General features: G+C 49.0%; 1 protein-coding gene across 4 annotated transcripts; it reads left to right on the top strand.

Moving 5' to 3' along the window:
- nup98 (nucleoporin 98 and 96 precursor) lies at positions 1 to 23,021 on the top strand. 4 transcript variants are annotated; one of them, XM_080867881.1, is made up of 35 exons: positions 1 to 160; positions 3,418 to 3,526; positions 3,939 to 4,034; positions 4,340 to 4,525; positions 4,737 to 4,879; positions 4,981 to 5,088; positions 5,176 to 5,356; positions 5,443 to 5,609; positions 7,291 to 7,428; positions 8,359 to 8,491; positions 8,577 to 8,669; positions 8,792 to 8,926; positions 9,082 to 9,215; positions 12,021 to 12,208; positions 12,293 to 12,409; positions 12,552 to 12,744; positions 13,094 to 13,193; positions 13,282 to 13,395; positions 13,510 to 13,648; positions 14,491 to 14,668; positions 14,875 to 15,030; positions 16,558 to 16,797; positions 17,104 to 17,236; positions 17,337 to 17,584; positions 17,795 to 17,979; positions 18,236 to 18,498; positions 18,572 to 18,841; positions 18,965 to 19,122; positions 19,462 to 19,602; positions 19,766 to 19,902; positions 19,977 to 20,198; positions 20,477 to 20,718; positions 20,999 to 21,153; positions 21,609 to 21,720; positions 21,925 to 23,021. In XM_080867881.1, exons 2-35 carry the CDS (start codon positions 3,448 to 3,450, stop codon positions 22,119 to 22,121), a joined length of 5,481 nt encoding a protein of 1,826 aa, XP_080724007.1. In that variant the 5' UTR covers positions 1 to 160; positions 3,418 to 3,447; the 3' UTR covers positions 22,122 to 23,021. The 4 variants fall into 4 exon arrangements, with proteins under 4 accessions (XP_080724007.1, XP_080724006.1, XP_080724005.1 ...); XM_080867880.1 differs by having other exon boundaries at positions 8,789 to 8,926; XM_080867879.1 differs by having other exon boundaries at positions 8,356 to 8,491.

Genomic DNA, 23,021 nt, shown 5'->3' with positions numbered 1-23,021 from the left:
GCGTGCTGACGCTGCGTGGGGCCGTTTTCCCTCCTCGTTGACAAAGCTGTGCGGTGGATGTTGAGCTAAAGCGCTTCCATCGCTGAACTTTCTGACTCTGTAGCTTGGTCAGTGTGGACGGAAGGCAAACAGAGAGGCGGGTGTCACATTGGTGTTAAAGGTCAGTGTCTTTTAAAACGTTTCTTTTGTCTGTCTTAGTTTTGTTTTGCTATCGTTCACTTAGCCGCAAAGCTAGCTAGCTGCTTAGCATTAGCTTGACGCAGGTAACTCGTAACAGCGATTAAACTGCGCGCCTGTAAACGTCCAGGACAACGGTGAGTTTGTAACGGGGTAATATAAACCTTTACACCGTCCTCTTCACCGGGCGACGCGGCTGTTTGGTAGCTCGGTGTGTGTCGGCTAGATTCGCTGAGCTAACTTGTTGTTAGCGGGAGCGGAAATAATGCTACATGACTTCACCTGCGGTTTGGAGCTGGTTTGGTCTGGCTCGGACTCGCCCGGTTAGGAGCCGGAATAGTACCTACTGTAAACCCGCCCAGTTTTTCCAACATTAACGTTTGTGTTTCGGATGTTTGTGACTAACCGGCGGATCAGCTCGGTTAGCCGCACGTGGAGGCGAATCGAGGTCGGCGAGAAATAAGCGATAGCGTGATAATGTGCTCACAGAAGTCATTAAAACAAGGGTAAGGGTAAACGCGTGCAGTTTCCGTCAGCTGGGGTCATTTTGTACCCGTGAAGCATTTAAAGAATTCCACCTTAAATGCTTCCTGACTGTGGATTCGTGGAGCGAGATGAAGATCAGAGGTTTGACTCATGTGTCTGTTTCCATCCCTGACAAAGAGAATAAATGAAAAACATGATATAAAACAAAACAACAAACCACAGCTGGAATCAACACCTGGCATTTCTTGTGTGTAAGAGGGTCATGAACCACAGTAAAAACAAGGTGCGAATATTGAATGAGTAAAGGTATAAAAGTCAGTGAATGTGTGATTTTCAGTGTCTCTGTAGGAGAAATGCTGTTGCATGTTCGAACATGTAGAAAGAGCTCAGAGTTAATTATCCAACACAAAGATTTGTTTTTCATCTAAAACGCATCAGAGCCGATGTGTCGTGTGTCAAATGTACTCGGAGGAGATCGAGAGCTCCAGAACACTTAACCTGCACTAAAGATGCTTTAGAACAGGAAGTGCAGTGATTTCTAATCAGGAGTGAGAGCAGTCGTTGTCCTTGTGTTCTCATCGTAACACTGTAGTCACAGGCCTAAATCACAGGATTGTGAGTACTGTTGTAATTAAATTCCTTCCCACAAACACTTGCTGAAGGGCTGTAGAGCTTTTGGTCCAAGCCTTGCAGCGGCTGAGTGTAAGTGTTGTTGTAGAGAGTAACACTGCAAATGCTGCGTCCTGCTGTTCTTCTGCCTGTAACAGCTGCTGCCTGTGCAGTTTAACAGCTGGATGGAGCTTCTGGTCTGAACCAGTGAGAGTGTAGTGTCACGGTTGGACACGCTCCTCTGTCGTCACGTCTGGGTTAAAAACAGAGCTCCGCATTTCCTCTGGTTCCGGCTCCTCCCACCATCCAAAGACGTGACACTATGAGTCATGCTCATTGGCTCTTCTAAAGTCCTCTGTGGATGTGAGGCTGAAGCCAAAGTTGTGTTTGTAAATGCGGTTTCTCAGAGCAGAAGCTGATACCGAACATTTAATTTGAGTGACGTCAGAGAAGTTTTCCTCCTGCTGTTCAGAAGGTTTTTCCTCAGCTGGGACACTAAAGTGTCTTTAAGGCATGATCTACGCTCAGTGTGTTACCTGCAGCAGTAAACCACACCCCCAAACAGACATACAAGCTAAACCTGAAAGTAGAGCTGGGCGATAGAACGATAACGATATGTATCGCGATATAACTTTTACTCGATAGAGAAATTAAGCTATCGCGATAGACCTCGCCGCTCTTGTCCTCTTAAGAAAAAAAAAAAAAGAAAAAAAAAAAGGTCAGCCGATCCAAATTCAGTAGCGCAGAGCTGAACCAATCACAGCCGCAGCGTCACGTCGCGTGACTTGCTAAGTACAGAACAAGTGCCAAGCTGCACGTGTGTTTGTTTGGGAAGCAGCCAGCGGATAATGGAGGAAATGAGTGTGCCGACTAGAAAAATCAACCGAGCGTGACCGAAGAGAAAACAGATGATGGTTCCAATGCCGGAGAGATTGTCGAACGGAAGAGCCATAGAAGCTCCGTAGTTTGAAGGTATTTCGGCTATTTCAAGTCTGACAAAAAACAGAGTAGCGTGCACTGTAAATTGTGCCGAAAGCAAGTCTGGAAATACAATAAACTGGTGCATGCGTCACACTGTGCGCCACGTTATTGTTTCGGTGAAATGAATTTCTACAATACTGTTACTGTTAATTCTACTCTCTGCAGTGTTTAAATGCTTACATATACACACAGTTACTGTCCCTCCACACATACGACTCGGTTCTGCTTCTATGCCGCAGCTTTGTTTACTTTTTCCCACCGAGGCTTCTAGACTTCTGATTGGCCAACATTTCTGCACGGTTAGGAATCTAGCGCCACCTGCTGCTTTGGCATGTTCATAGCAGCGTTTTCCTTCATTTCTGCCTTTATGTGTGGACGGGATTATTTTTTAAAACGGAAACGGAAAATCTCCGTTTTCAAAAATACCCGTGTACGTGTGGACGTAGCCTCAGTCTCTGACTGGAAGCGCTAATTCGTCATTCGGCTTTTGTCAGACTAAAGTAACTGTTAAAACTGTTTGAAAAGCTCAGCTATACAACAAGGAGAGATTGAGAATTTCCTTTTAGTTCTCAGTTTATTTGATATTGACAAAAGTTAGTCAGTTTTGTCTGTTCTTCTGTAAAACAAACTAAGATTTATTTTTAGAATTAATATTTTGTTTCTAAGTGGAATTGACAATTTAGTCTGTTTCGTTTGTTCTATTTTGAAACTTAAACGCTTTAGCGGCTGCCTTTTGTGTAGTTTGCAATATTTGCCTTTATTTATCTGAAAAAGTCTCGTGTTCCTTAAGTACATCTACCCTGTTGAACTTATTATGGGAAATAAATATTTAAAAACAAGCTGCTGATTATTTCACATTTTACTTGTGAGCAACGGCACATTTAAATCTTACAAATATAGTTATTTGGCTTATATCGTGATAGATATCGTTATCGCCTGAAATGAAAAAAACATATCGTGATATGAAAAAATCTCATATCGCCCAGCTCTACCTGAAAGATCCAGTGTGGGTTTAAGTGAAGCTGTTGCTCTCCATCAGACACCATCCACAAACACGGCAGCAGAAAACAGAAGCTGCACATCTGCTGCTGCCTCGATCGGTTAGTCGACGGGACTGAAGATAAACGTTTGATCTAAACTGTACGGTGGTGTTTGTGTCCACAGAGACTTATGCTGTCCTGCTAGCAGGGCAAGATGTTCAACAAATCATTTGGGACTCCCTTCGGTGGCGGGGCGGGAGGATTTGGCACCTCGTCCACCTTCGGTCAGCAAAGTAAGTGAATTTCTTTTTGTACAGGAGCGTGAGCTCGATGCCTCGGGCGAGTCAGAAATGCCAAATATCCAAACTAATGTGGAAGAAATGATGAGAGCAGCACATCATTAGGATTCACACACACACACACACACACACACACACACACACACACACACACACACACACACACACAGACAGTTTTATTACGCTTCAGTTTGAATTCCTGAAGCGTAATAGAGATTCAAATTGACAAAAACAAAAGTGAAACGTCAGGAGACAGTCGATGTTTTCACTATTAGCAGACTGATCATTGCAACACGAGGGCCCGCAATAACGCAGAGACTAAATATCTCACAGATAGAAAAACGTAGTTCCCTCTGATAGAGGTGGACATGAATCATCGTGTCTTCATCTGGTCTCTTTTCTCCAGACACGGGCTTTGGGGCGGCGGGAGGCTTCGGCACGTCTGCGTTCGGGGCGACGACAAACACTGGAGGACTGTTTGGATCCACGCAGAATAAACCAGGTTTGTGTTTCATTCAGCAACAATGTTTGTGGTGCTTCAGTGTGCATAGATGAGATTTTCCAACAACATCTGAACACAGCTCGGCGCTGTCTCCGATGGATTCATGTGGTTTTTCAGTTTTGCTTTGTTGATGCGTGATGGGCTGCAGGACTGCAGAGAAACTGTCGGTTCAAAGCTTCCTTTCTGCTCTCGGCCCGTTCTGTACAAATCCAGTAAAATGATCCTTCAGAGGCGGCTTAGTCATGAGGGGCGTGTCTAAAGAAGGAAAGCTCGTAAGTGCTGACCTGTCCGTGTTGCTCCTTCAGGTGGGCTCTTTGGGTCCAGCACGTTCAGCCAGCCGGCAACTTCCTCCACCAGCACCGGCTTCGGTTTCGGCGCAGCGAGCGGCACCTCCACCAGCCTGTTTGGCAACACTGGCACAGGCACCACCGGCGGACTCTTCTCCCAGCAGAACAATGCTTTCGGTGCCAAGCAAGCCACCTCGTTTGGAAGTGAGAACCCTCCAAACCCTCACTCTCGTTTTCATTAAAAACGATAAATCCCTGCAGCGACGACAACGAGAAAATCAGAAACCTTAAAGAACAAAAAGCATGTTTACAGTTTTATGTAAATATGAGAAAAATGACGTTGTTGTGGATTTGAAGCAGCTGCTCCGACTCTCCATCTGTTCGGCCTGTAATGACGTGAACTCTGTCTCTTCAGGCTTCGGGACGAGCACCAGCAGCAGCGGCGGCCTCTTCGGCTCCACCAACACCACCTCCAACCCGTTCGGCGGGGCTACGTCCCTGTTTGGAGGTTCGGGGTTCTCTGCCACTCAGCAGCCGGGAACGACCGTGAAGTTCAACGTGAGTGACTATTCTTCCCCTTTAATCGTCTTTCTGCTCCTCAGACACTAAACGTCTCACTGTTTTTATGCTCTGTGTTAAATTTGTTTTCCCTTCTTCAGCCTCCGACAGGAAGTGACACAATGGTGAAGGCGGGCGTGACAACGAGCATCAATACGAAGCACCAGTGCATCACTGCCATGAAGGAGTACGAGAACAAGTCTCTGGAGGTCCGTTTTCACTCGGCGGCTCTTAAACGCAGCCACTAAAAACTCAGTTTTGTTGTTTGACGATGTTGTTTCTTCCTCTCCCTGCAGGAGTTGAGGCTGGAGGACTACCAGGCGGGCAGGAAAGGCCCAACCAACCCAATGGCCCCGGGAACCGGCAGTCTTTTCGGCCAGGCCACGGCCACGCCCAGCGCCACCACCGGCCTCTTCGGATCCTCGGCTCCCAACACCAGCTTCTCCTTCGGCCAGAACAAGAGCACCTTCGGAGGGCGTAAGTAGCTGTGATGTAGAGCCCACAAACAATAAGAAGTGTTGATGACAGCAAGTGAAGTGACGTGCGTGTCTCTGTCTGTTCAGCAACTACCGGCAGTTTTGGCGCGACCACAGGCGGCCTGTTCAGTCAGCAGACCCAGCAGCAGGCCGGCAGCCTCTTCAAGCCCTTTGGTGCGACCACCACCGCCCAGAGCACCGGCTTCTCTTTTGGAAACACCAACACGATAGGACAGGCCAACACCAGCAGCATGGTGAGATTAGCTCTGCTTCACTGTTCCTGACACATCAGGTTGAGTTTGATTGCTGCTCATTTTCACACAATTTCACTCCTGCATCCACAAAAAGTAAAGACTTGCAGGTGGAAACCAGCAGACTCGGCTTCACTTTGATTCAGTTTCATTAGGGCAGGGATAGCTCAGTAGGGCAGGGATAGCTCAGTAGGTAGAGTGGTTGCCCCATGATCGGAAGGTCGGGGGTTCGATTCCCCTTAACAGCTACCCTGAGGTACCCCTGAGCAAGGTACCGTCCCTACACACTGCTCCCCGGGCGCCCAATGGCTGCCCACTGCTTCACTGAGTGAATGGGTTAAATGCAGAGAGCAATTTCCCCACGGGGCTCAATAAAGTACAATAATAATAATAATTAGCAGCCAAATCACACGCTGTCGTCCAGTGATGGGAATAACGGTGTTACAAGTAATGGTGTTACTTTTTTCAGTAACAAGTAATCTAACTACTTACTATTTCTATCGTTACAACGGCGTTACTGTTACTAACAAGAAAATGCAGCGCAGTCGCGTTACTGTTTTTCAAGAAACAGACGGTTGAAGCTGTGTTCAGCTGGTTCAGCATCTTATATCAGCTGTAGGGAAGTAGCTGTAAGTAATCTGGATGCTGCAGCTTTAAGCAGCTGCGCGCTCCTGCGATCACTTTCTGCCCGACGACCACTTTTTGGCACAACACCTGGAGCTCAGGGGGCAAAACAATCACATGCTGTTTGACTGAGGAAGAATAAAGTAGTCGTGGTAAGCCAATCACATGACCACTTCAAGATGACAAAGCAACACGGTGATATATACCACAGTCATGATAAACGTGTTTTTCCTCAATAGTTTCGTCACGTTTCTCTAAGGACAGCGCAGCGAGCACGCTCCGCCTATGAGCAAAATAAACAAAACAAAAACAGCCCGTTGGTGGAAAATGCACCATGTCGACCAATCAAAACATGATATGGCAACATGACATTTTGTGTGGCATCTTGTTGAATGCAGAACAGCTGATTGTTCTGTAAATGGTTTGAAATGGTTAAAAAAAAAAAAAAAAGGTCAAAGGTAAATGGCTGCAAATAACTTTGTTTGCAAAATGTGTGGATATGATTTTAAAACTGACAATTTATATTTGCATTTTAAGTTATGAAATATGATCAATAAACATGTTTGGTTGTTACAGTAGAAAAATAACTTTTTCTACTTGGATCTTATGTTTGTCTGATGTTAGATCAATTGTGTTAGTACAGTCTGTCAAAATGAAAACATGACTGTAAATTCAGACACGTGAGGTTGTGCTGAAAAGGATGAGACCAAACAAAGTAAACAGTTTTTAAAGGTGAAATGTGGAGGAAACATCAAAACTAGTCAAAAATGGCTGATTATACCCTGGACCCCAGAGGGTTAAACATTTTTTTATTTAATTTAAAGTAACGCAATAGTTACTTTACAACTAATTAATTACTTTTAGAATCTTGTAACTCAGTTACTTTTTTGAAGAAGTAACTAGTAGCTATAATGAATTACTTTTTCAAAGTAACTTGCCCAACACTGCTGTCGTCTCAGTTTGACTTTCAGCTGCCTCTGCGTTGGTGCGGTGCAGCATGTTTTCTCTTGACTCTGAAGCTGTTTGAAGTCACAGTGAGGTTGTTTGGATGTTTCTTCAGGGTTTGTTTGGGAACACGGCGGCGTCTCAGTCGGGCGGCTTGTTCGGCTCAGCGCAGACCAGCACTGCCACTGGTTTCGGGACAGCCACGGGCCTGTTCGGCCAAACCAACACTGGATTTGGGAATGTCGGCACTCAGGTTGGGATCAGAGCAGACCCATTATTGTCCAGTTGTGAATTGTGTGTGTGTGTGTGTGTGTGTGTGTGTGTGTGTGCCCCCGGCGTGCAGCAGCTCCTCCCCTCATCAGATGTTTCCTCATCAAACTCTTGTTTGTGATGGCAAACAACTCTGTGTCCATACAGTTTGAAGTGAAGCACAGTCTGATTTCAGTCTGAAGGACACGGCGCTTCGTTCGTGTCCGGCCTGTGTGCGTTTTACGATTGTATGCTCTGCTGTTTGTGAGGACAGTTTGATATAAAGAAGCAACGACTTATTCTTTATTCTATGAAAGCAGGGAAAGGGATGGATGATCAAATGCAGCAGGACGTGTGCTGCAGAGTTTCAACCACATTTACAACTAAAGATAGAAGCTCAATAACATAGATTTTAATGTCTTTACTGGCAGAAGTTAGCAAGTCTTTTAAAAACCAACACGTTTAAGCATCATCCATGAGCAGAGCTACTGTTACTGGTGTGGATTAACAATCTGTGAACTCTGACCTGTTAACGGTAAAATAAATCAGCGATTATGGTGTTTCATAGTGAAGTGACAGGAGGACAAAACTGTAAAAAAAATAACTTATCATTTACTGATCTGTTTAAAGCTGGGTTGCAGCTCAGTGTGAGAGTCTTACCCTGCACCCTCGCTGTTAGCTTCCTCCACACTGTTAGCGCCAAACATCCCAAACCACGAGGTTAAAGCAGAGTTAACGGGTGCGCCTGTTTTCAGGAGGATGCCTTTAATGACTCGAGAACAAATATCCCAGAGCACGCGGGGAAGCGCGTGTATTTCCAGGCAGATGCTTCTTTGAGCACTCGCAGCTCTTTTGTAGTCCTGAGGCTGAGTTTAAGTTTGAGTGATAAGTTTCAGGTCCTTTACGTATCCTGTGACTTTGGCTTCTGCAGCAGAGTTTATTCGGTAACAAGACAGCCGGTTTCGGCACCACCACCACCAGTGCCCCGTCCTTCGGCACCACCACCGGCCTTTTTGGGAACAAGCCCACCCTCACACTGGGAACCGGAACCAACACCTCCACCTTCGGTAAGTCAGCTGAAAATATGTGACGATGTCAAAGTTTCTGCGCCTCCGGCTCTTCAGCTCGTCCTGTTTGATTGTCTGGCTGCAGGTTTCGGTGCAAACCCTGCTGGAGGAGGACTGTTTGGGAACAAGTCCACCACTGGAGCGCTGGGGACCGGACTGGGAACCAGCTTCGGAACAGGTAACAGACCCAGCAACGGTACCCAGTAACTGCCTTGTTGCTTTAACTAGGACACTCACCTCTGCTCAGTCAGCCAGAAAAAAACTAAACAGTCAGTTTGTCCACATCCGTGTGTCCAGCAGTCGGCCCCGGGCAGACACTGTTTGGCAACACTCAGAACAAACTGGGCACCGCGCTGGGAACGATGGGAACGTTCGGAACAACTGGGTTCAACAGTGGAACGAGCACCCTGGGATTCGGAGCGACGCAGCCCGTCGGTGAGCGGCCACATGTTTTAGAGATGAGGACAGATTGATGCTGTTAAAACGTCATCATTTAGTTCGTTCATGTTTGTTTTATGCTGCTGGTAAAGATGTGACTGTTTCACGTCCCCACGGGCACACGTGAAGCGTTAACGTCTTCTCATTTCCAGCCCTCACAGATCCCAATGCAGCGGCTGCCCAGCAGGCCATGCTCCAGCAGCAGCTCAGCGTGCTGGCGTACTCACCATACGGAGACTCGCCGCTCTTCAGAAACCCGCTCTCAGACCCCAAGAAGAAGGAGGAGGTAAGGGTGGCGTAGCCGATGAGCTCCAGCTGCTCATGTACGAAGTTATTTTTAAATTGTATCGAGATCCAAAGATGAGGATTTGCTTCCAGTTTTAACTTCACGGCAAAGAAGCCGCCAAACTCGAGCTTCTGCCCCACAGTAGGCTACGTCCACACTTACCCAGACAAATTTGAAAGCTGTGTTTTCATTTGAAAACGCTCCACACTTTTCAGTCGTCTTCACAGAGTTGTGCGTCCACATCGAAATGGCCAAAAACGCTGACGTTCCAGTGTTGCGCATGCGTGAAACGTAAGAAGATTCGACCTGCCTCATTTCTGTCTGCCGCTTATTTACTTTCTGGCTCTTTGAAAGTTTTTAAATGGACTAAGAATGAGGTGGAGTTGTTGCTGCGAGTAACACAAAAGTGCAAAGTGAGTGAGAATTTAAAGGATTTGAAGAAAAGCTCTCTGAAACACGTGCAGACTGATGTTGATCTTTAACAGGGCCGTCAAAACTGAGAGCAAACAAAACAACTGCTGTGTAATGCCCTCCGCTGTCTTAGTTTGCCACATGACTGCATCATATGACTAAAATGTGTCATTATTTTCGAGAAGGCTCCGGGTTTGCTGTCCACACTGCAATGCAAACACAGCGTTTTCAAATGTATTCGCTTCAGAGAGCATCTTCAAAACGCCTCAGTGTGGACGGGAGGCAAAAACGCAGAGGAAAAAGGTGTATCAAACAAAAACATTAGTGGGAGTAGGGCTGCCACCAATCGTTGACTATCAAAATCGTCGACCATTAATTTAATAGTCGACGCGTCGTTTGAAGCTTTGTAAGATCCCAAAAGACGCAGGAATAAGTAGCAGGATTTAAGAGTAATAACGGACTGAAACAGAAGATGGCAGAACAGGCGTTTCCGCCCAGCACGCCGTGTAATAATTACTCACAAAGAAAACGGCGCCGTTACAACTTCTGTCTAAAAATGTAAAGTTTCATGCATCGTTAAAACACTCGACTCCAGCTACACGACGCCCAGCTGGAAACACTTCGGGCAAGTCGAGCTGCCCGAGATTCACAGAATTTACAGAAAATGTTACATTTTTGTGAATTATATCGTTATCGGACGATAGAAGTCTTATATCGGGAAATGAGATTTTGGTCATATCGCACAGCCCTAGTTGATGCCTATTTTAATTAACTCTTCCTGTCTATTAGTGCCTCCCTTCTGTCTGTGCTAGTGTCCGATCTGTACTTAAAATGACTTGTGTTGTTTCTCTGTATTACTGTGAAGCACTTTGGTGAGCCTTCAGGTTTTTACATGTGCTATATAAATAAAACTGTATTGTATACCATATTTTTTGCACTATAAGGTAGGGCTGTGCTGTTCTAACGTTTGAGTCTAAGGTTTATTTTTTAGCACCTGACGGCCCTTTTTTGCTTCTCCTCTGTAAACTCTCTGCATCCTCTTTCACGTGATTCAGTTTATTTTGAAAAGTCTCAACAGGATCTTGAGCTTTATTGTGAAAGGTTTATGTGGAACATAAACAAGCGGACATGCGATGCTGTTACAGTTGTTGTTGCTAACGACAACGCATAAAAACAGGCGCTTGTCCGTCCGTAGTGTGGTTATATTAAATATAAGAGAAAGAGAGAACTTTAAGAAATGAATATAGCCACTACAGTGACATCAGAACCATGAAAAAATATTGCTGTGAACAGTTTATTTTGTGACACCACAAAACAAACGATAGCGTAAAATGAAACGATAGATGTTTTTATATCGTCATCCGATATACATCGTTATATGAACAGCCCTACTATAAGGCGCACTTAAAATCCTTTAATTTTCTCAGAAGTCGACAGTGTGCCTTATGTATGAATTCTGGTTGTGCTTACTGACCTTGAACCGATTTTATGTGGTACATGGTGCACAGCAATCAGTCAAACTGTTTTAGTACAACTTTGCTAAGCTACGAAGCCGCGCCACTTGATGGATTGTCGGAGCATTAGGGCTACCGTAGTCAGGAGCCTCGCTGAGGAATCTGGGTCCTAAACTCCGTTTACTTCTGGTCCCAAAGTCAAACGAACACTGCAGCATCACTAAGAGTTAAAAACTGTCTAAATTCTTTCATCTTTGACAAAATGATCAGCGTTCTGCTCCACCAGGTGTAACATCCAGGCATCCATGAAAACCGAATTTATTACATTTAACAGAGTTAGAAGTTAGCAGGAAGTTAGCTCGCTAGTTTCCACCTAAGCATGATATAGCATGTTCTGACTGAGATTTATGAAAAATTCAAACGTACAGCTCTGCTATCACTTCCAACATAAATGAAGTCAGAAAACTAAACAGCAGTGACGTTTGTAGGGTTACTGAAGTTGGGCTAGCTGGTATATAATGATGTGCTACGTGACCGCTAGCGACACAGCTATGTTAGCATAATATAAATACGCTAACTTTTTTCCACTGGATAAAAGTTAACGTGAGTGTTCTCGGTGGTCAGGGACAAATGCAGTCGCATGGCAGGATGCTGTAAAAGGACCAAACTTCAGCCAGGAGAACAACTGAGATAATCCATGATGACACCATCAACTTGTTATTGTGGTATAGTAAAAATCTCTGTTTAGTTTATACCGCCCACCCCTAGTTTCTTTTGCTGCCGTCACGGCGGTTTCACTTCCTCGCTGTCGGTACCTCGTCTAAACAAACCATTGGGAGGCTCCGCCCCTCACAGGTGACGGGAACGTAGAATTTATTACATAAAGTAATACAAAGCTGTGAGGTAAATTGAAATCTGCATCTCTTCTTTGTTCTGACAGCGCCTGAAACCGACCAATCCGACGGCTCAGAAGGCTCTGACCACGCCCACTCACTACAAGCTGACTCCGCGTCCTGCGACCAGGGTGCGGCCCAAAGCGCTGACGTCTTCCGGAGCCTCCAAGTCGCAGCTTTTTGACGGCCTGGATGACGACGAGCCGTCGCTCACCAACGGAGCCTTCGTGCCGAGGTACACCTCCGCTCGCCACGCAGCGGCAAAGTTAAATATGACTGTGCGCATGCCGACAGGTAACGCTGTCCGTTTCCTCCACAGGAAGAGCATCAAGAAGCTCGTGCTGAAGAACCTGAACAACAGTCAGTACAGCAGTCCTCTGAACAAGGAGAGCGACGACCTTGCCTCGCCGTCAGAGTACCCACAGAACGGACACAGGTCTTGCCACGTTCCTATTGGCTGTCACGTCTCTGAGAGTCAAGTGTAACATGACCGTAGAAACTGCAGCGCTGATTTAGGCGTGAGCCACTTTGACGTTTCCTTTCTCTCTCCTCCCCTCGCCATGTTCTCCTATTTGCAGCCACGTGGAGGAGGAAGAGGAGCAGCTGAGGAGGGTGGCGGGCCCCGGCAGGCGGGCCGACGACGACCCGGAGGTCACCCAGTTCTACGTCAACCCCATCGCCAAGCCAATCCCACAGGGCCGCGCCCACGCCAGCCTGCAGGACACCATCAGCGACCTGAACATGCACAAAGGCTCGAGGAACGGCCTCGAGGTCAGAACCAGAACAAACATCACCGCCTCCCCAAGCGTGTCGTCGCTAGCAGAGAACGAGCGCCACAATAACGTAGTTACGATATCGGACGATGAACTAGCAGCTGTGAGATTTAACCACGAACACGAAACTAACCGCCGATTTAAGTTGAGCTGCAGAATCAGCGGCACAAATAAATCAGTGTTCGAGTCCCGAACATCAGCTGAACAAATTAGAAACATTAATCCCGTTTTGCAGCTCCTCGTTTTCTTCACTGCTTCTGAACTTTTACATTTTGCTGCCACCTAGTGGCCCGAGGCGGCACAGCATGCTAGAATCACGGCTAATTCTGAGCTTTTTGTTTTTTCAGCTGAGCAACGATGACGTGTCTGCGTCCTTCGGCGAGGAGTCTCTGCAGGAGGAGCGAGAGGAGGAGCAGCAGCTGTCCCAGCAGTCTCCGCACCCTGCAGGTAACTGAGCGTGCTCGCTGATTTCAGCTTCCGTCCGCATTTCCTTTGCTGGACGGTAAAAGACGCGCGTTTGCTTTCCTGTTTTCAGGCATCGTTCTGAATCGTGTGGGCTATTACACCATCCCCTCCATGGACGAGCTCGCCGACATGGTGGACGAAAACGGGGAGTGCATCGTTGAGAACTTCACCATCGGCAGGAAAGGTACCGCCTGCACACGTGTGATGTCATACTTCAGTCGCACGCTAACAGGTTTGAGCTGAAGTCGGCTCTGATTGGACAGCTGTCTCACCGCTCTTCACCGATCTGCTTTTCCAGGTTACGGCTCCATCTTCTTCCCCGGCGAGGTGAACGTGTCGGGACTGAACCTCGACGAAATCGTCCACTTCAGACGCAAAGAGGTCATCGTGTACCCGGACGACAAGAGCAAGCCGCCGGAGGGGGAGGGGCTTAACAGGTGAGCGACAGGAGATGACGGGAAACCTTACAAACCAAAACGAACATCTCAAAGGAAAAAAGATTTCATTTTAAAAACAAGCTAACTTACAGGATTCGTTCACCTCATTTTTCTAAAACTAAGGACGGCGCTCGCTGCTGGCCAGCGAGAAGAAAAATCCACCCTTCCCTATTGGTGGAAGAATTTAGCGTATCGACCAATCACAAAATGATATGGCAACATGTGACATCTGGTTGTTTAGGAAGAGGAGGAAGTTTAGGGGACAGAGTTTTGAGATGTGTTGTTCAGCGTGTGAATGTGTAGTTAGTGTTTTGTTGTGTACTTATTGTTTCGACGTGCACAACAAAGCAGTCGGCAGCACCGCACTCTGAGGCGACTGCTGAATGTCACCGTTCTGCCAAAAAGCCACCGAAGGCAGATTATGATGTAAACACTGCCTCCAGGTGGGAAACAGGAAGTGATGTGCTCTTCTGTCCTGTGACGCTTTCATGGAGTGGCACAAATCACGTGTGTGGCAGAACACGGAGTTGTTCTATAAACAGGTTTAAATGGTTAAAACACTTAAACTGCATTTTTAGATGAATGGATTTATGCAACTTGTTTGCATTTCAAGTCGAAACCATGAAAATGGTTTGTTAAACATGTTTGTGGTTGTTAGAGTAAATATTACTTTTTCCTACTTGGATTTTATGTTAATGTTAAAATGAAAAATGATACCAAAGGAAGCGAACAGTTCAACAGTAGTCGAAAACGTGCGATCATACCCTCGACCCCACAGGGTTAATCAACCTGTGGCGTTCTGCCTCTGCTTCCTGTCCTGATGTGGATCTGTGTTTTCGCAGGCGCGCGGAGGTGACTCTGGACGGCGTTTGGCCGAACGACAAGACGGCGTGCACCCAGATCAGGAGCCCCGAGCGTCTGAGCGACATGAACTACGAGGGCCGGCTGGAGAAGGCGTCGCGCAAGCAGGGAGCTCGCTTCCTGGAGTACCGCCCTGAGACCGGGTCCTGGGTGTTCGAGGTCAGTTTCAGATTAAAGCACGCTCGCTGCCCGCTGCTGTGGAGCGACACCTGTTGATCTGATGAACGTCAGCACCGTCCTCGTTCGTTGATGTTTGAATGTTTTCAGCAGGTTCAGATCCACAACACTTAGATAAAAATGATGGAGTCACTTCTGTTTGTGTGGTTCTCAGGTGTATTTGACTCCTCCCCCTCTTTATTCCTCAGGTGGCGCACTTCTCCAAGTACGGCCTGCAGGACTCGGACGAAGACGAGGACGTCCCGCCGAAAGCCGAAGCCAAGAAGCTGAAGACGCTCCCTCCCTCCCGGCTGCAGCAGCAACAGCTTCCCCCCTCTCAGCAGCAGGTGGCGCCACAGGCTCAGGTAGAGCAGCCCGCGCCCTCCCACACTCACCCTCCTCCTCCTCACTGATGCCACTGATTAAAGGAGCGCTTCACCCAATGGTGTGCTTGCAGGTCGATTTTAACCAGACGTTTTCTGTCTTTTGTTTTTTCTTTTTAAAGTTTGAAACTTTTTGATTTTGATCATTTTCACTCGGAGCAGCTGTGCAGCGTCAGCGCTCTGCCTGATGTGGAACCAGTTCCACCAGTGGCTCTATAAAGTCACCACTGATTCGTGGATGCAGATTACACATGACCCTGATCTCGCATATTAATCATTTGGGAAATGTTGGACAAAGGCAGAACTGGCTCCACGGCGCCGCTGCGAGCGTGTGACGCTTTAAATCCTTTTACTGTCAGACGTTTATGAGTGAAGGAGTTGTGTGACATAAAGGTCAAAGGTCAGGAACAGAGCGCTCAATAAGGAGCCGACTTTGAGCTGCTGTAATGAAGTCTGAGAATAACGAGACGCATTCAGGAGTTTTACAGGATTAACGAAGGAAGTTCAGCGTTAACGATGACAGAAGGGCAAAGAATGTCGAGACAGAATCCAAAATATTTATATTCAAAGCAAAAAACTCACTTTTTTCTTTTACCAATAAACTGAGAAACAAGAACAGACACATCTCTTCATGTTCGGCGAGCGCTGCGCTAGTCCGAGAGGTTTCCAGAACTAAAGATCGCAGGCGCTCGATTCTCCGAGAGTCAGAAACAGACGACAGGCTTATCACCTGTGAGAGGGTCGCGAGGTGAAAGGTCGGGTCAGCCTTACAACCAGAAGCCGTGAAGTAGAAGAAAAAAAAGGGGCGTTTCAGGGTCAGAGTTCTTCGGAGGATTTAAAGTTGTCAGTTTTCTTTGTGGCAGCGCCCGGGCGTCCAATCGCCTCTCACTCATCTACGCAAACGTTTTGCTGTTTTGTGTTCTTGTGATGTTTAGACGCTGACAGACTGTTTGATCTTTGTAAACAAACTCAGTTTATATCATGAGGGAGATTTTTATAGAAACCTGATTTAAATTGTGACAAAATGTAACATTTCCTCGTTGAAATGAATGAAAACAAATAAAGTTAATGAAGACATTTGAACTTTGGTCTGTAAACTTTGTGTGAAGATGGTCGTTACTCCAGAGAGAAGCTCAGCTCTGATTGGCTGATAAAGAGGAGAACCCGCCTGTTTTATTCCCGCCTGGTTTGACAAAAATGTTTTTTGGGCTGTTTGTCGGTGAGCGCTCGGCTCGATTCAGAGATGGTTTTATTTTTACTCATCTGAACGTCTGAGGTTGGAACACGACCGAACACGGCACAAGAAGAGACGTTCAAACGTTTTGTCCAGGATCCGACATGAAGGTGTGTTAAAGTAACAAAACCACAGGTAACACATAGAGGCGGGGCCATCAGGTGGCACGATCTCTGAACTCCGCCCACATCGTCTATAAAGAGCACGCTCTGTAAACTCTGAATATGAAAACTCTGAGAAACAGCAAAATCACTGCCATGTCTGTTTGCCTTTAGGCCATCGCCATCATGGAGCACCAGGGCGGCGCCATCGAGCTCGACAGCGACATGGCTGACATCACCCAGAGCTTCCCGACAGAGAGCATGCTGGGAGGAGAGGAAGACTGCGACCTGCTGGCGTGCGAGACGGACACGACGATCTCCAAGCTCGGCGGTCTGGCCTCCTCAGAGCTCGACGGCGTATCTGCATCCGGCCACATAGCCTCTACACTGGGGATCAACCCACACACGCTCCAGGTACAGCTATGAGCTCCGCCCACAGGAAGTGCATCACAGGGCCTGTTGTTTTTTATTTTAAAGACCAAATGGTGAATAATGTATTATAACATTATCATACATAATGTTATATGAATGCAGTCCATGAATGTGTGACTGGCAGGAAATGGTTTTGGAGTCACGTGGCGATCCGCTCTGACCTCCTTTAGCAAACATGTTTAAACATGTTTCAGAGACGTGAGGATGCATCAGGGGGTTACCGAGGCAACCAGAGCCTTTTACTTCACTCTGCCATTTGTCTGTTCAGTAAAATTGTCTCGTCTTCAGATCATGAAGGCGTCTCTGTTTGCTGAGGACGACGATGACAGCGACATGTTCCACGATCACGCGGCGATGAAGGTTTCCACGGACGTCTCGTCTCCTCACCTCGTCCTGCCGGCCGCTCAGGGCCGACCCTCTGGTATGAAACGCTCGCTCCCTCACACGATGTTTCTCATCAGTCTGTTAACAGGCTTCAGTAAAAATGGCGGCGACGTAATCAAACTTCTGTCTCTCTGCAGTCGGCGGTCTCCTTCAGGCTCGATTCACCTCGGGCCTCTCTCAGCTGTCAGACTCTCCCCGCCCTCTCCTTCCTCCATCACGGCCGTCTCCAGCCAGCGTTGAAGCCCCCCGCTCTCTGCAGTGGGCGGGGCCTGGCCCGTCCCCCTTCACGCTGCCCTCCCGGACTCCGGAGCCTTCATTTAGGACGGTTGGCGTTCGGCGGCTCGGCGGCCCCGTCCCCCTCAAAGAGTCGATCACTCACGGGAAGGTTGGTGCTCAGGAGGTCGGCGTTTCCTCTGAAAACACCTCGAGTGCTCAAAGTGACGGTCACGTGTCACTGAGTCCTGTTAACGCTTAGAAATCCAGTTTAGAGGTCAGAGGTCAGAGTCTGTAAAGCATCATCTTCATGTGAACGGCAGGTTCTCCGAGAGGAGACAAGTTCTCCCCCTAAGCTCAAAGTCGGGCCGCTGTTTTTCAGGGAGGTTTACTCATGGACACCGGGCTGTTCGCCGTGCGCTCCTTCCGGGTCGGGTGGGGTCCCGGCTGGACGCTCGCACACTGCGGCAGCCGGCTGAGCTCGCCAACGTCCAAGCAGTTCGAGCACCAAGAACTGACGGCAAAGACTGACTTCAGCTTCCTGCCGAAACCTGCCAGGAGCAAACCGTAAGAGCCACGAACACGCCGCACGCCAACACATCAGCCAGGCTGCGTCTATAGTTACCATGACAACATGGCTCCATTATGTGAGGTGAACCGTACAGGCACATTTTCATCTGCCTGTACGGTTCACCTTGATGTAATGTGCCGTCGATCTTAAATGGTTTTACTTCAACGGCGCGCCCCTCCTCCTCGCCGGCGAGGAGGAGCGGCGCGCCCTCCACAGATCAGCTCCATTAAACTGCTTGATTTGGTTCTGCAGACTCACAGAAAGCCCCTACAAGGTAGTGGTGGAGCAGGTGGTGGGTCTGGAGCCTCCCAGAGGGAAAACCATTGAAGAAGAGGAAGATGAAGCGAGCCAGGCGGTGCTGCAGCGCCCCCTGGAGATCTGCCTGAAGCACAGCATCGTGGAGGTCCCCGACAGCTCCGCTTGCCCTGCGGTGCGACCACAGCCCGGCGTGGCGGCGCTGCACGAGTATGCCGAGTGGATCGCCGAGCTGAAAGACAGACGAGGCGACACTGAGCGTAAGTGATGACATCACAGCCGAAAGATGACGCGTTGGTGTTGGCGCCGGTTTAAACGCTCTCTCTGCTGCAGCGCTGCTGGGGTACTGGGCCGAGGTCTGGACTCTGTGTGCGGCGCTGTGGGGCCGGCTGGGCCCCTCGGATCAGGAGGCCGAGGTGCTCAGCGAGTACGAGCAGCAGCTGGAGAGGAGGCGGAGCTTCTCGGCCTGGCTGTCCCGCGGTGCCTCCCACAGGGTGGAGGAGGAGGTGGCTTTGGCCGGGAAAGATCGCCATGTCGACGCAGTTTTCAGCTACCTGACGGGAAACCGCATCAGCGAGGCGTGCCGACTCGCCCAGAAGGAAGGTGAGGTTCACTCGCTCAAACAGGAAGTAGCAGCGATGAGTGTTGAATGTGGCGCTCAGTAGACACGGTGACACGTTTTCCCGTCTGTAATGAAACCTCAGACTGAACTGTTTGTCCGTCCAGGAGACCACCGTCTGTCCCTGCTGCTGTCTCAGGCCGTGGGCTCGCAGTACTGCAGGGACCTTCTCGCCCTTCAGCTCGCCGATTGGCACCGCATGCAGACCGACTGCTACCTGCCCGAGGAGCGACTCCGCATCTTCGCTCTGCTCGCCGGGAAACCGGTATGACGCCATGACCAGAGTCTATAAAGCTAATGTCACACATGCAGTATCTTCTTCTGTGGTGTTAGAGGTCGTCAGCTAACGACCTGAATTAGTGCCACCTTCTGCTGGTTTTGGCGCATCACGTCTACCAGGAAAGAATCAACAGCGTGTAAAACAAGAAATATTTTCACGAGCTTCTCTCGTGGTTATTGTTCAGTGACTTCAGTCGTTGCATCCATGTTAATAATGCTTGTAAATCATAAAGCTGACGTCAGGGTGAAATCAGGGCCTGCAGAGATCTGCACAACCTCCACTCAGTCTTCAGCTGTGGTTGGATGCTGACGGTGTTCTCTGCAGGTGTGGCAGTCCACCGACTCTTTGGTGAACGTGTGCGGCGAGCTGGACTGGAAGCGCTGCGTGGCCATCCACCTCTGGTTCATGCTGCCCCCGACTGCCTCTGTGGCCGACGCCCTCGCCAGATACGAAGCCGCCTTTCAGGTGAGCCGCCGCTGATTTTCTTTGACTTCATTTCTGACTGTCGAGCGTTCAGGTTACATTTACACTCGTAAAGCTTCGTCTTGTGTTCAGCAGAGGGCGACGGGTGTAGCTAGTGACCTGCTTGTGTTCGTGCTGATCGGTGATCGTTGTTTCTGTCCTGCAGGGCTTGTGTGAGGTGGGGAAGTACGCCTGTGCACCCCTGCCTCCATACCTGGAGGCGGAGCAGCCAGATCTGGAGGAGGCGTCCAAACGGCCTCTGTACGACCTCTGCTTCCACCTGCTCAAACTCTACAGCGACAGGTAACCAGGCTTCAGCCGCTGCTTGGGTAAAACGTGCAGAGCGCTACTTTAACGCTTCTCCTGTCGCCCTGCAGACACTACGGCCTGCAGCAGCTGCTGGAGCCTCTAGCCGTCACCTGGGAGCGCCTGGACTACCGCCTGAGCTGGCACCTGTGGGGCGTCCTGCAGGCGCTGCACTACACCCACCTGAGCGCCCCACGGCAGGGCCTCCTCCACGCCAGCTACGCCGCGCAGCTGGAGAGCGCCGGCCTGTGGCACATGGCCGTCTTCATCCTGCTGCACATCCCCGAGCACGCGTACGTTCACCGCGCCGCCAGCAGCTATGGCGTTTCTACAGCAGCTTGGCTCTGAGCCAAACAGGGCTCAGGTTGCTTTACGACTCGGAGCTTTGAATCCTCGAGTCTCATGGAAACAGCTGACGGCTCTCAGCTGTAGGCGTGTTGGCTCGGTGATCTTCAGTAACAGTCGAGTTGAACGTGGTCGTTGCGCTCCGGCCCACTTTGTTCTAAAGACCGTCCTCACTTTAGATCTCAGCTCGTTGTTTCCTGTCTGAGCTTCTTCTCTGCGTCTTCAGTCAGAGGGAGCGAGCTGTGAGGGAGATGCTGGCGCTGCACTGCCCCCTGCAGGAGACGGAGGACTCGGTCCGCAGGGAGCGCTTCCTGACCGAGCAGCTGCTGATCCCGGAGCAGTGGATCCACGAGGCCAAGGCCACCCGAGCCCACCGCGATGGCGACAGACACCAGCAGGCCCTGCACCTGTACCGAGCCCGATACTGGAACCAGTGCCACCGCCTGCTGATCCAGCACCTGGCCTCAGGTAGACCCGCCTGTTTGCACACGCGGTCTGAACCACGTCCTGCAGAAGAGTTAAAAACTTCAGGCTCCTCTGATCTGAATAATTAGCATCATTACATGGTTACATTAGAGAGAATTAATGTTCCTGTTGGTTAAAAAACACGATGAGCCAACAAGTGCTGCGTTTTTTTCATTCATCAAAGTCTAAAAAGCTGAGGCGCTCGAGTCCACACATCACGCTATGTTTCATGTGTGAGATCAGTTTGCTGAAACTGAGTTCAGAGTCTCTCTCCCCCTCTCAGACTGCATCATCAACGATAACCACGACTACCTCCTGGAGTTCCTGGAGGGTCTGGCGCTCCCCGAGCACTGCGCCACCATCCAGGACTGGGACACAGCAGGGGGCGTTTACCTCGACTACATCAGAGTCATAAAGACTCTGCAGGACATCCAGCAGGTACCAAACACCTCTGAGTGTTTCTGATGCTCAGCTCGATGAGGGCGACTGTTCTTTCAAAGTAAAAGTACTTCATTATGATACTTATTGAAGTAGAAGCACAAACTTACTGTAAGTGTAAAAGTAGTGATGCAGTAGTTATAGAAACACGTTTTCAGCTCAGGTTTTTCTTTTCCTCACATCTCTGGCGTCTGCGGCGTTCACACGAGGCGATGTGATCGCAGCTCGAGCTCATTTCTGGTCGTCTGCATTAGAGCGATGAACACGAGCAGCATCGAGTCTCTGCTTCACGCGCCACGCCGTGGTTTCATCCAACAGTGTTTGGAGAATAAATCTGAAAGCAGGGCTGTAAAATGCTGTGAAATGTTGTAAAGTGCTGTAAAGTCTTCACGTGTTTTTGTAACTGTTTCGTCCTCACGCCGAGTTTGATCTCGTGTTTCCATCCTCGCTGTCAGATGGAAAACGCCGGCTACGAGCTGGAGCGTCTCTACACCGATGTGACGTCTCTCTGCAGCAGGATCGAGCTCCTGCCCTGCCGCACCGCTAAAGACCGCCTCGCCCAATCAGGTAAGAGAACAACTGCATCTTTGTCCTGATTGGCTGATGTCAGACGGAGGGGAGGAGTGTGTGACTGAAACTGTCCAGGCGCGCAGTAGCTGACACACGCACACCTCTCTAACAGAAACGAGCAGTTTAAAGTCTGAACAGCTTCTGCAGCTACATCAGGTGATCTAACAAAGCCCCGCCCCCTGGTCACCTCCCTTTCTGCAGAAATGGCGAAGCGCGTGGCGAACATCCTGCGTGCGGTGCTGAGCCTGCAGCAGGGCGATACGGCCGACTCCCTCAGCATCCCGCTCGCCCAGCTGGCGCCGCACATCAGCCGCCTGCCGATGCCCGAGGACTACACGCTGGAGGAGCTGCGAGGCCTCACGCAGTCGTACCTGCGACAGCTCATCGTCAGCCAATGAGAGCGCAGAGCGGGACGAGAAGCTTCGGCTGCTCAAACGTCTTGAAACTGACCCCATAAAAGATGAGGCGAGCAGTGTGTGACCTTTAACCTCACGTCTGTCAGTCTTTTAGCTTGTGCTCAGATTTAAAACCAAACAGGAAGTGACACGAGATTTGCAGCGACAGCAGGGAAGCAGTCGGAGAAAAAAGGTTCAAATACTTCCTGAGTGATCATCAGAATTTATTCTTCCTCACTTTATTTTCAATGAAATAAAACGAGCTCAAACGTGATGAAGGGCTGCTGCAGGTTTGACCCGCCCACCAAAGGCCGCTCCACCGCTGACGTTCCTCTGCAGGAGCCTCAGGCTGAGGCTGGAGATGATTTTTCCCATCAAACACCTTCAGTTTAATCGTTCGGGGTATTTGTTCTTTTGCATTCTTTCATTAGCTTCTCCTGAAACATCAGGATCATTTGATCCGACTCAAACCTGCTGACTTAAAGCTGACGAGTAAATATTAATAAACAGGAAACTGGGGGAAGAAACGGGACACGAGCAGTTCGGAGTAAACAAAGCTCAATCTTTAACTTCCAGAAACAGCAGTCTCCTCCTCTTTGTGTTGGACTCGACTCGTTTGACCTCTGACCTTCAGAGAGCGGGTCGACGTGGTGTTTCCCCCTCGGTGGGTTTACAAGCGGCTGTCTGTGTGTGATCACAGAGCAGGCGGCGGTGGATGTGTAAAATGTTGACGCTCTATTTTTGTAGGTGTGTTCCTGTGTGGATGTAACTCAGATCGTTAGTGTCGCAGCTTTAAAGTCAAGAGTTTCCTCCCAAAGCGAGCCGCCGGCCCAAGGTTTCACTGTAATTATATAAATATTGTATATTTTTGGAAATCAAACGGGAACATCAGGTCGTTTTTAT

Source organism: Rhamphochromis sp. 'chilingali' (assembly GCF_963969265.1).
Source record: "Rhamphochromis sp. 'chilingali' genome assembly, chromosome: 19".
Lineage (NCBI taxonomy): Eukaryota > Metazoa > Chordata > Actinopteri > Cichliformes > Cichlidae > Rhamphochromis > Rhamphochromis sp. 'chilingali'.
The sequence above is the reverse complement of the archived record's forward strand: the minus strand, read 5'-3'. Positions and strand labels throughout refer to the sequence as shown.